Source organism: Nerophis lumbriciformis, linkage group LG05 (genome assembly GCF_033978685.3).
Source record: "Nerophis lumbriciformis linkage group LG05, RoL_Nlum_v2.1, whole genome shotgun sequence".
NCBI classification, from domain to species: domain Eukaryota; kingdom Metazoa; phylum Chordata; class Actinopteri; order Syngnathiformes; family Syngnathidae; genus Nerophis; species Nerophis lumbriciformis.
Window position 1 is genome coordinate 15,742,087 of NC_084552.2, and position 13,713 is coordinate 15,755,799.

Genomic DNA, 13,713 nt, shown 5'->3' on the forward strand with positions numbered 1-13,713 from the left:
GTGTTCCTCAGAATGGAAGCGGCGGAGCAGAAAGCCCGGTCTCCCATTGTTCATAGCTTTGTCCTCGGAGGTTGGAGGAGGTTAGTCTGTCCGGAGCGGAGGTGTCGTGTGAAGGATTTGGGATTTAGAAGTAGCTAAAACACTGCAGATTGCGGATGGACTTTATCCGCTCGCTAGCCGTGCCTTAAAGCACCTCTTCCCGGGGGCGTTTCAGTGTTATAACTACACTTTTATCAAAATGCGTCCGTTCTCCCTTTTCTGTCTACACACTGTGTCTGCGTGTAAGTACTCCGTGATTGTGCGCTGCCGAATATGCTTGTCTGCTGGTAAAACCAGCAATGACACGACGTGACGACGATGAGGGTGTGGGGGGACCGGTACTTTTTAGAGACAGTATAGCACCGAATAGGATTCATTAGTATCGCGGTACTATACTAACAAACATACCGTACAACCCTAATATCATGTAAGAGGTCTGTGCTCTGTACATGAATGCCGTACATGAATATTATTTCCAGCTGAATGTATATTGTAATGAATACAAACACAGTGATTAGTCCGTGTGGTCTTTACAAGATGATGACATAACAACTTGTACGTAGTTGACTTCTTTAACCTCTAAAGGCTTAGTGGCCACATGCGTGGACAGCACCTTTTAGCTCTTATTTCCAAAAGTGTGTACATTACTGAATTGGGGTTTTATGGCCACTTATGTGGACACTTATACTGCCATCTGGTGGTGTCAGAAGAGTAAAACATACAATGGAATTTGGAAGAAAATAGTGTAAAAATAAGAATTAGCATGTCACTAAACATGATGTACACGTTTGTGTACTTATGGACTAAGTACATCATATCAAATAGTTTTTATTCTAATTAGGGTCCAATAAGCCCAAATAGCAAAGACAAATAAAAAAAAAAAGCATGTAAAAAAAACAGCTTGGGCCTTTAAGAGGTTAAGACTTAAAAAGCGGGTGTTGATAAAAAACCACCCTGCTGTGAGATGTTACATCATGTTGGTGGTCTACAACCTCTTGTAGTAATAAACCTGTCACGGTTGGGTCGCACGGTACCGCGCGGATCGTTTCCCCCCGAGATGCAGATGGACCTCGGAAGCAGGGCGCAGGTAAGAAAAATGATTTGTTCTCATAAATCAGGCAAGAACGCAAACAAAGTTGTGGAAAGGTTTAGCATAGAAACAAGAGCAAGAAGTAAGGATAACAACGTAAATGTTGCATGAAGCAAACAAAACAGTCAAGATCAAGGAATACATAGCTATACGGCTCTGATTAGTGACTGGAAGCAGGTGAGCGCGCCGACCACTAACCAGAGGCAGGTGAAGCTTCACCTGCCTCTGGTTAGTGGTCGGCGCGCATTACACAAACACACACACACACACACACACACACACACACACACACACACACACACACACACACACACACACACACACACACAGACACGGCAGGCCTAGACAGGAGGAGGACAGAGTGTAGGTACACAGAACATCAGAGGGTCAAATGTGCGAGAAAATGAGAGCAGACAGTGTTGACAATGATTAGGTATCAGCACCCATGGCAACAAGGATCACAAAACAGGGGTGCTGAAGCAAAACTAAGAGAATCCTAAACTTAAAGAAAACACAAAATCTTCTCTTTATTGTCACAAGTTACATATAGTACCGATAAGAGTACCGACGAACACCAATATCGAAATCGGTATCGCCATCGATAAAATCGTATACATGTCTACTTTGTGGGCACTGTGGGTGAGCCCGATCGATGAAAGTGAACATTGCGCCACCGTCCGTCACGATGATGCCAGACACGAGTCTCCTCGGACGTGGCGGTGCGAAGTCTCCCTGAGGCCGGGTCGGCGTACTGCGTGAGACGGACGTAGGACACGCAGGCGGCGTTGTCGCCCAGCAGGTGGACGTGGGGGCTGAGAAGGGTGGTGTGGGTTAAACCTACCACCATAATCGAGACTGCAGGAAAAGGGAAAAACACATCAAGTTGTTTTATTATGGGGGTAGGAGGGGAGGGGGGACCTTAGGTTAGGTTATAAAAAAAAGCCAAAAACAATATCGTTTTATTTTCTAGTACCCGCACTCTTTTACTATGAAGCCACGCTGTTGTAACACGTGGCTTGGCATTGTCTTGCTGAAATAAGCAGGGGCGTCCATGGTAACGTTGCTTGGATAGCAACATATGTTGCTCCAAAACCTGTATGTATCTTTCAGCATTAATGGCGCCTTCACAGATGTGTAAGTTACCCATGTCTTGGGCACTAATACACCCCCATACCATCACTGATGCTGGCTTTTCAACTTTGCACCTATAACAATCCGGATGGTTCTTTTCCTCTTTGTTCCGGAGGACACGACGTCCACAGTTTCCAAAAAACAATTTGAAATGTGGACTCGTCAGACTACACAACACTTTTCCACTTTGCATCAGTCCATCTTAGATGAGCTCGGGCCCAGCTTAGCCGGTGGCGTTTCTGGGTGTTGTTGATAAATGGCTTTGGCTTTGCATAGTAGAGTTTTAACTTGCACTTACAGATGTAGCGACGAACTGTAGCTACTGACAGTGGTTTTCTGAAGTGTTCCTGAGCCCACTTTACACGCTGATGTCGGAGGTAGGAATAATTACTTATTACCATAACAAGGCAAGAATAACAAAATAGGAACGTGCCGACGGAATGGGGAGCTATCGAATAACCAGCACAGGAATAAGGAGCAAGAATCCAACGTAAATATTGCGTGAAGCAAACAAAACAGCCAGACAGAGTGTGGCGAGAGGCAGGACTAAATAGCTCTCTGATTAGTAACCGCGAGCAGGTGAGCGTCCCGACCACTAATCAGAGACAGGTGAACATAATCAGCACCCATGGCAACAAGGAACACACAAACAAACTAAGGGAATCCTAAACTTAAACTGCGGATCATCATATTCTCAATCTAACAAATTTGATAAGGAAAAAATCTGCATCTGAAAACTTTAACTTAAAAAAAGTTGTAAATTTACAAAAGTAAAGGAATATTGTCATGAGGAAAAACATGATTTTGCAAGAATAACTGGTAACGTTACAAGCAAAAAAATACCTATTATTGAAAAAATAAATAAAGTTGTATTATTGCAAGAAAAAAGTTGTATTAGTACAGTAAAAATGATTGTAAGAGTCTGAAAATGAATTCATGTTATAACTACAAAAACAGATTTCATGTGTTATTAGGGAAATATTGTGAATTTTATAAGAATAAAAGTTAATATTACAAAAAATACAATTCTTAAAATTAGAGGAAAAAAGTAATCATTTAAGTTTTTTTTGAAAATATTAGTTGTGTAATTTACAAATGATTATAATGATATAGTAAAGTGTGAGTGTATAAATAAAATAATGCCACCGTGGTCGAAGATGAAGCGATGGAAGTCCATTCCCTCCACAAGGTGGCCTAAAGCTTCTGGTTCAAAGGACGTCAGGCCTGGAACGGTCATATTCCTAAAACAATTATTTGTTATTTCACTTTTTTACATTTAAAAATAAATAAACAATCTTTGAACTTTCATTTAAACCGACTGGTATGTGTCGTAGTCTCCATCCATAATGGCTGCTATCAGCTTCTGGGTAGCCTCAATGACCTCCTGCTTACGACCTGCAAGAAACAAACTAATATTAAAAGCAAAAACGTGGTCATGGCGTCAGTTTATTTTGAATATGCATGCAACTACGATCTAATTAATCACATTTATTAAAATCATGTTTGCACCAAGCCTGCCATCTCTGCATCTTGGGGTTCGTCAACACCACTTCCTGACAGAATACTCCAGCCAAATACGAACCCCGCGGAGATATCTTCAGAGAAGCTTGACAGGATGCTGGCGCTGATGGCCAAACGGAGGAGATGTTTTGCCTCCCTGTCGTCTGTGGGCCTCTTTGGGGACGTCTTGGATCCGTCCCTTGAGGGGGCGGCTATGAGTAGCTGTGTAGCTGGGGTGGCACAACTACTTCTAACTCCAGTGGATCTGCCGTAGTTGCCGCCATCCACCCCGGTGGGGCTACAGACAGCGGCATCAACCCCTGTGGGACTACAGACGGCGCCACCCACCCCAGGAGGCTTGTGGATGCCATCAACCCCAGTGAGGTCTCCCACGCCTGCTCCTCTGACTCTGGCCACGCCGGCAGACGAGCCGCCTGCTCCTCTGACTCCGCCCACGCCGGCAGACGAACCGCCTGATCCTCTGACTCCGCCCACGCCGGCAGACGAGCCGCCTGCTCCTCTGACTCCGCCCACGCCGACGACATCGTCATCCTTGTCTCTGGCTCCACCCACGCCAACGACATCTTAATTCTTGTCTCTGGTGGGCCGTCCCACGGCGTCGCCAGCGTCTCCAGCATCGTCGCCTCCGCGACCCGCAGCTGGCCTGACGCACGGGCGCTGGCATGCGTAACTCTTGTGGCCATTCCTTGGGCGACCGCCTCGCCAGTTGCGGCGCCGTTCAACTCGTCGTCGCCACCTGACTCTTCCCCGTTAGTAGCGGGGACACTTGGCCGGGCGGCCCACCGCCTTGTCCACCCTCCACACTCCCGTGACTTTGGACTTTTATGGAGGGTTTTCTAGAACGTCTGGTATCCGTTATCAGAAGGGGGGCTACTGTCAGGATTTCTCACTGACAGTTTGGTTATGTTTTGTTTTTTTGACTGTGTTTGTTTTATTTCCTGTCAGCGCTCTTATTTTGGTTCCTTTTCCTGCATGTCTCCCTGAGCGCTTGTTTCCCTCACCTGTATCTGATTGGCAGTCTGGCACACCTGGTGGCAATTGCCAATCAGGCTCCTATTTATACCTGCCTCTCCCTCCAGTCAGTGCTGGAGTATTACTAGCTGTGGACTGTGAACTGTTCCTGTATGCTGAACGCTTTAGACCAGGGGTCGGCAACCTTTACCAGTCAAAGAGCCATTTTGACCATTTTCACAAATTAAAGAAAACAATGGGAGCCACAAAAATCTTTTGAACTTTAAAATGAAATAACACTGCATACAAAGTTTTTTTTCTTGCTTTGTGCTATGTATAAACCAAGGGTCTCAGACACGCGGCCCACACCTTAATATGAAAATTGAATGTTAGTGCGGCCCGCGGGGTTTATATGAATGGCGCTTGACAGCGTCAGCCTTGACAATCCTCCCAATTTTTCCGGCAGACTATGAATTTCAGGGCAACTGCTCTCTCGGACGTGCCGTGATGGAACAGCATTTAGCGCCCACTACAACCAGCGTGCCAGCCCAGCCACACGTTGTATGGGGCTTCTGCTTGCTCACGACAGTCACAGCAACGCATACTTGGTCAACAACCACACAGATTACACTGACGGTGGCGATATAAAAAACTTTAACACTCTTACTAATAATGCGCCACACTGTGAACCCACACCAAACAAGAATGACAAACACATTTCGAGAGAACATCTGCACCGTAACACAACATAAACACAACAGAACAAATACCCAGAATCCCATGCAGCCCTAACTCTCGCTACCAAACCCCGCCCACCTCAACCGACGCACAGAGGGGTGGGGTTGATGTGTGAGGGAGCAGGGTTGGGGTGGGGGCGGGGTTTGGTGGTAGCGGGGGTGTATAATGCTAAATTTTGCTAATGTTGGTAAAATTACAAAAAACAAATTTGTCTGGAGCCGCAAAACGTTAAAAGCCTTATGTAAGTGTTATAATGAAGGCAACACATTAAGTAAGTGTCATGATGTGGAGGTGACGAACCCCAAGATGCAGAGATGACAGGCGGTGTACAAGAAAACATTGTTTTAATGTTCAAAAAAAGGTGAAAACAAAAAGGCGCACAAGGCGAAGGCACAACTTAACGCATGAAACAAAAGCTAACACTTAACCTGAACTATGGACATGAAACAAAAAGTCGCTAACTGTGGCATAAATAAACAAAACTTACTTGGAAAGGCACGAGCAGCATGAACTAAGCATGAACTATGGTATCTCCAGACAACATGCATGAACAGAGCATTGCATGAAACAGGGAGTCCACAACATACAACAAACAATACTCCAGCACTGACTGGAGGGCAAGGCAGGTTTAAATAATGCCTCTGATTAGTGCTCGGGCAGCAGGTGAGCGGGCAAACACTAATCAGAGGCAGGTGGAAATAATAAGTAACCATGGTAACTAAAACAAACAAGGGTGCACAAAAAACAGGAACTATGAAGTCCAAAACTAACAGAACATAAAACATGATCCGGGACATGGATCATGACAGCACGTGTCTCTCAGGGCTTGATAACTCCTGGAAATGACTGGCTTAAAACTGCCAAATGTATAGATGTGTGTGCCCAAGTTAAAGGAAAGAACAGGCAGTCTTCTTCTAATGGATTTATTACAATCTTTGCAAGCTGTTGTTCCAGACCACATAAAAGTGGTCTGGAACAACATGGTAACGTTTGCTGTGGTCTGGAACAACACGGCAGCCAATATTACATACAGATAATGTGTCATGAGACATGAAAATATAAATTAAATACACAGAGGACATAAGTAAGGGAAATGTATTTATTTATTTATTTATTTATCATTTAAATTAAATGAACTCAAATATATCTACAAACAAGGCATAATTAAAGTTAACGCACCAATGATTGTCACACACACACACTAAGATAATGATGCAATATGTACACACAGCTAGCCTAAACAGCATGTTAGCATGGATTATTAGCACCCCACGCATGTCAATCACGTCAACAAAGCTCACCTTTGTGCATTCACGCACAGCATACAATGTTTGGTGGACAAAATGAGACAAAGAAGGAGTGGCATAAAACACGTCTTTCTGTGGCAGCGACGGAGAAAGTTGTACACGCAAACCAACTACGGTGAGTTCAAGGACCGCCAAAATTAGTAGGACAAAACGGCGCTGGCCAAATACGGTCATCAGTGAAGCATAAGCACAAACATATTAAACTGGGCTTTCTGACAAGTAGGAAGGTTTGTGTCATATTTGTCCTCTGACAGAAACATTATTAAAACGACAAATATATTTTCACCCATCTTTTTTCATTTTTGAAAAAGCTCCAGGGAGCCACTAGGGCGGTGCTAAAGAGCCGCATGCGGCTCGAGAGCCGCCGGTTGCTAACCCCCGGTATAGTTAGAAGAGTTAGCAGACTTCAAAGAGGGTACAAGCTAACATAATCTGTGAATTGTAGCTCTAAATGTATCCCATTTGCTTAAATGCTAGCATAAAAAGTTAGCATGCTAACAGAGGAAGAGCTAATATACTTCTAAGATGTCACCAGGTAACTAATACATGATTATTGGGTTAAAAAGTACAATGATAGCTAAAATGCTAGCAAAAAACTCTAGCATGTTACTATTAGCATGCTAACATTCATATTCTAACAGGTGGCGCCAAGTAACAAAATCTGTGATTAATAGCTTAAAATGTGAGCAAAAAGCATTATAATGCTAACGCTAACATGCTAGCAGTTGACGAACATGAGCAAGGAGCTTTTTGACTTCGGAACTGTTCAAATCCATTGAGAAATATGAGATATGTCAGAGTTTGTATTTTACCCATTCATTTTTAATGGGGAGGGATTCCTGGTAACTCCAGTAAAACAGGACATTTTGGGAAATGGAAACATGTTTTTTGGCTTCAATGTCCAGGGTGAGGAGAGTGTGTGGATGGTGGAACGGTTCAAATCGGTTGAGAAATGTGGGCGATGAAGAGGTTTGTATACTGCCCATTCAAGTGAATGGGTAAACATTCCTGGTAATTCCAGGTAATAGGGGAGTTTTTGGAACCAGTAAACACACTGGCTTGAATGACCAGAATCAGCGGATGTGGGGATCAGACGAGAAATGTCGGATATGCAGGAGTTTATATATTGCTCATTCATTTTAAATGGGGAAAAATTCCTGGAAATTCCTGGAAAAACATAAATTTAGGGAAATGGAAACGTGTTTTTGGCTCTCAATGTCCAGGGTGAAGAGAATGTGTAGATGGTGGAACGGTTCGAATCAAGTAAAAAAATGTCCTGGAAAACCAGGAATTCCTGGTAACATAGAAACATTTTGACTTGAATGTCCAGGATGAGTAGAGTTTGTGGATGGTGGAACGGTTGAAATCAAATGAGAAACGTGGGATATGCAGAAGTTTGTTTATTGCCCATTCAATGGGGGAAAATTTCGGGAAATTCCAGGAAATCCTGGAATTTTTGGAAAGGGAAAACATGTTTTGCTTTCGATACATCAGAAGGGTGTGTGCGAATGGTTGAAAGGTCCAAATCGGTTGGAAAAAAATGTCCCAATTCTTTGTTAGAGTTTTGGGCATTGTACAATTTTGAACATGTCCATATTTTTGAATGGGAATTTCCTGGTAATTTGGGGGTATCGGGAAAACTGGGAACTTTTGAAAATGTTGGTACTAGCACAATTGCCCTGGATGAGATGAACGGGTTGGTGTTGGAATTGTTGGAATCAGTCAAGAAACGTTGACAAAGTAACACTGTGTAGTTGAAAATTGGTATTTGGGAGTTCCTGGAATTTCGGGAAAACCATGAATTTTGACGAAACACAAAAAAGGGACATTTGATGTCTCAACTAAGTGGAACGTTTTGATGGTGGAATTGTTGGAATGGATTGACAAATATGGAAGGAGAAGCAGAAAGTACAAAGCAAGTACAAAGGGTGGACATAGGATTTTGGGAAACCGAGAATTCTAGGAATTCCTGGAATTTTCTGAACCCGGACAATGGGCTGTTTGAATATCCAGGATGAGTGAAATGTGTTGAAGGTGGAATGGTTTGAATTGGCTGAGAAATGTTGGAATGGTAGAATTTGGACAGATTGTCCAATCATTTGAATAGAAATTTTATGTAAATTTGGAAATTTCCAGAAAACGGGGACTTGTTTAAAATTTAGATGATGGCACAATTTCCCTGGGTTAGTGTTGGCATTTTTCGAAGCGGTCGACAAATGTTGAAAATTGCTATTTCGGAATTCCTGGAATTTCGGGAAAATCAGGAATTTGTATGAACAAACAAAATAAAAAATAAAATAAAAAATAAACAAAATAGGTATGTTTGATGTCCCAACTAAGTGGAATGTTTTGATGGTGGAATAATTAGAATTCGTTGAAATATGTGAAAGGAGAAGCAGAAAGGACATAGGATTTTGAAAAAATTCTGGGAATTCCTGGAAATTATTGAACTTGGAAAATTTGTAGTTTGAATAACTAAGATAAATGAAATGTGTTGAAGGTAGAACGGTTAGAATTGGTTGAGAAATGTTGAAATTGTCGAATTAGGAAACATTGTCCATTTATTTAGGAATTTTCTAGATTTTCGGGAAAACCGGGAATTTAAAAAAAATTGTGATTCTCGCTCAATTGCCCTGAATGAGATGAATGGGTTAGTGTTAGAATGTTTCAAATTTGTTGAGCAATGTTGATGTAGTAACACATCGTATTTGAAAGTTGGTATTTTGGAATTTCGGGAAAACCGGGAATTTTTACGAAAAACTAAATAGGTATATTTGATGTCCAGACTAATTAAATTGTTTTGGTGGTAAAATGGTTGGAATTGGTTTGAAAATATAATAAAAGCAGAAAGAAAAAACGGTGGAATTAGGGCTTTAGAAAACCCAGAATTCTGGGAATTCCTGGAAATTTTCAAAGTCGAAAAATTGATAGTTTGAATTTCCAGGATGGTGTAATTTCTTTCAAGGTGGAATGGTTTGATATGGATGAAAAAAGTGGAAATAATGGAAGTGTGAAAAATGGCCCATTAAATTTCAATGGGAAACATTTCCTGAAAAATTGCAAATTCTGGGAAATCCGGGAAAAAATTTTGAAATGTTCGACAAATAGCACCAATGGCCTGAATAGGTTGAACATTTTGAAGTTGGAACGGTATGAATCAAATGAAAAATGTGGAAGGAGTAGAACCTCGAAAAACGCTATGGAAAAAAAAAAGATTAAGAACTAGAAAATACAAATCCGGTAGGATTTGCACCTAGAACATTCCGGATGGTTCTTTTCCTTTTTGGCCCGAAGGACACGACGTCCACAGTTTCCAAAAAACAATTTGAAATGTGGACTCGTCAGACCACAGAACACTTTTCCACTTTGCATCAGTCCATCTTAGATGAGTTCGGGCCCAGCGAAGTTTCTGGGTGTTGTTGATAAATGGCTTTGGCTTTGCATAGTAGAGTTTTAACTTGCACTTACAGATGTAGCGACAAACTGTAGTTACTGACAGTGGGTTTCTGAAGTGTTCAAGAGCCCATGTGGTGATATCCTTTACACACTGATGTTGCTTGTTGATGCAGTACAGCCTGAGGGATCGAAGGTCACGGGCTTAGCTGCTTACGTGCAGTGATTTCTCCAGATTCTCTGAACCCTTTGATGATATTACGGACCGTAGATGGTGAAATCCCTAAATTCCTTACAATAGCTCGTTGAGAAATGTTGTTCTTAAACTGTTCGACAGTTTGCTGAGGCGTTTGTTGACAAAGTGGTGACCTTCGCCCCATCCTTGTTTTTGAACGACTGAGCATTACATCGAAGCTGCTTTTATACCCAATCATGGCACCCACCTGTTCCCAATTAGCCTGTTCACCTGTGAGATGTTCCAAATAAGTGTTTGATGAGCATTCCTCAACTTTCTCAGTCTTTTTTGCCACTTGTGCCAGCTTTTTTGAAACATGTTGCAGGCATCAAATTCCCAATGAGCTAATATTTGCAAAAAAATAACAGAGTTTACCAGTTTGAACGTTAAGTATCTTGTCTTTGCAGTCTATTCAATTGAATTTAAGTTGAAAAGGATTTGCAAATCATTGTATTCTGTTTTTATTTACCATTTACACAACGTGCCGACTTTACTGGTTTTGGGGTTTGTATTTTTGTTGTGTTTTCATTGTAAACATCCCATGTTGTATCTGCATGTGCATAAAAAAACCCGCTCCCAAACAAATGGCTCTTTTTGTTCACTTCAAAAGACGCATTTTGTTCACGGACTTCATATCTATAGAAAGTTGCAGCTTTAAAAGAAAAGTCATATTTCTTCAAAAACTAAATTTGTATATTTGGACAAGAAATGTATGAGAATACGTAAGTTGTATGAACAGCCAAAAGCTTCCAAAAAGCCGTGATGTTATGGACATTGAAAATATAAAACTAATAAAATTGAAATAATTTACCTCCAACATCGTCAAGTGGTTTCCCAGCCAGCTGCAGACTAACACTGCCGCTTAGTCCCTTTACAGACAGTAAAAGCAATAACAGTGGAATAAACATCTTCTCCGTCTAGTCTTCTTTCACCAAAATGTAACATTTGAAAAGCAGGCTTGTTTATATTGGACGCTAAAACAAATGTTATTTTGGCCTTTCGGACTCAGGCTGGACTTTACCTTACGAAAACACAATCTGTAGTTTATAGACATTGCACAGTAAGTACGTGCTCAAAAATGCAGTGCATAAAGGCTGACTGTTGCAAAAAAATTTTTTTTAATTTTCTAGCATCCATCATCAAACAACTCTTCTCAACCGAGACCATCATCGCTCGCCTGCGACGGGATGCTAACTAGCCAAATACTGGAGTCTGTGAACATTGCTCCAAAGTACGTATTTTGTGTTGATTTATTGCGCATACTAGGGTTTTACGGTATACCGGTATTAGTATAGTACCGCGGTACTAATGAATCATATTCGGTACTAAACCACCTCTGAAAATAATCATTAACTTTAGAATTTGATGCCAGCAAAACGTTACAAAGAAGTTGGGAAAGGTGGCAATAAATACTGATAAAGTTGAGGAATGCTCATCAAACACTTATTTGGAACATCCCACAGGTGAACAGGTTAACTGGGAACAGGTGGGTGCCATGATTGGGTATAAAAGTAGATTCCATGAAATGCTCAGTCATTCAAACAGTTTAAGAAAAACCTTTCTCAACCAGCTATTGCAAGGAATTTAGGGATTTCACCATCTACGGTCCGTAATATCATCAAAGGGTTCAGAGAATCTGGAGAAATCACTGCACATAAGCAGCTAAGCCTGTGACCTTCGAACCCTCAGGCTGTACTGCATCAACAAGCGACATCAGTGTGTAAAGGATATCACCACATGGGCTAAGGAACACTTCAGAAACCCACTGTCAGTCACTACAGTTGGTCGCTACATCTGTAAGTGCAAGTTAAAACTCTCCTATGCAAGGCGAAAACCGTTTATCAACAACACCCAGAAACGCCGTCTCCTTCGCTGGGCCTGAACTCATCTAAGATGGACTGATACAAAGTGGAAAAGTGTTCTGTGGTCTGACGAGTCCACATTTCAAATTGTTTTTGGAAATTGTGGGCGTCGTGTCCTCCGGACCAAAGAGGAAAAGAACCATCCGGATTGTTATAGGCGGAAAGTTGAAAAGCCAGCATCTGTGATGGTATGGGGGTGTATTAGTGCCCAAGACATGGGTAACTTACACATCTGTGAAGGCACCATTAATGCTGAAAGATACATACAGGTTTTGGAGCAACATATGTTGCCATGTACGGAATAATTTTGGTTGTGCTTACCGACCTCGAAGCAAATTTATTTGGTATATGGTGAAATGATAAGTGTGACCAGTAGGCATTGAAATGAGAAGGTGTGTCCAAACTTTTGGCCTGTACTGTATACTGTATGTCTCCTAATATTTAATTATTACAGCTTCGTTCAAGTAAAATATATTTCCTCCCACTGACTTAAAACAATTTTACAGCTTTATTTTTTGTGAAAATTAAACATAAATCTTATGTTTCAGTTTTATTTTTATTTTATTTTATTTTTTTACATACTATTAGACTTTATTGTCAAATATTACAAATGTATTTCTGAAAAATGACATGTTTTTTCCCTCATCATTTTTTCATAAAATGAAGAGTTTTCTGTCATGCATATTACCATATTTTTCGGACTATAAGGCGCACTTAAATCCCATTCATTTTCTCAAAACTAATGTGCGGAATCATTTTGGTTGTGCTTACAGACCTCGAAGCAATTTTATTTGGTATATGGTGAAATGATAAGTGTGACCAGTAGGCATTGAAATGAGAAGGTGTGTCCAAACTTTTGGCCTGTACTGTATACTGTATGTCTCCTAATATTTTAATTATTACAGCCTTGTTCAAGTAAAATATATTTTCTCCCAATGACTTCAAAAAATGTTACAACTTTATTTTTTGTGAAAATGAAAAATAGTTCTTATGTTTCAGGTTTTTTGTTTTTTTTTACATAATATTATGACTTTATCGTCAGATATTACAAATGTATTTCTGAAAATTTACATTGTAGAGGTTGCCCTCTAGTGGGTTCTTCAGACCACCACACACTGCCAGGAGAGCCAGGAATTCAGGGTATAACACCGTTTTATTTTTATAAATGTCCAGAGGCTTTTTGCTTTCCAGCAAACTGTCTTTCTCTCCTGCTTCCGCTCAGCAGCACCTCCAACTCCAACTGCTCGTCTCATCCCGGCTGTTGTTAATAAAGGCGGCAGGTGATTGGATAACAAGGCCCACCTGGGCCAACTACGCACCTGTCACTGTCTTTGAGGCCGGTCCTGGCACACCCCGTTCCGCGGCAGGCCCGCAGGCCACGCCCCCCCTCCACAGACATGTTTTTTCCTCATCATTTTTTCATAAAATGAAGAGTTATCTGTCATG

The 13,713-nt window shown here is 41.4% G+C and overlaps 1 protein-coding gene across 1 annotated transcript; it reads right to left on the bottom strand.

The window, feature by feature from the left end:
* Nucleotides 1-1,631: 1,631 nt before the first annotated feature.
* LOC133605794 (calcium/calmodulin-dependent protein kinase type II subunit delta-like) lies at nucleotides 1,632-11,372 on the bottom strand. Its single transcript, XM_061959099.1, has 4 exons — nucleotides 11,217-11,372; nucleotides 3,580-3,655; nucleotides 3,407-3,501; nucleotides 1,632-1,984 (listed from the first exon to the last, which is right to left on the bottom strand). Exons 1-4 carry the CDS (start codon nucleotides 11,311-11,313, stop codon nucleotides 1,749-1,751), a joined length of 504 nt encoding a protein of 167 aa, XP_061815083.1. The 5' UTR covers nucleotides 11,314-11,372; the 3' UTR covers nucleotides 1,632-1,748.
* Between the last annotated feature and the right edge of the window lie 2,341 nt (nucleotides 11,373-13,713).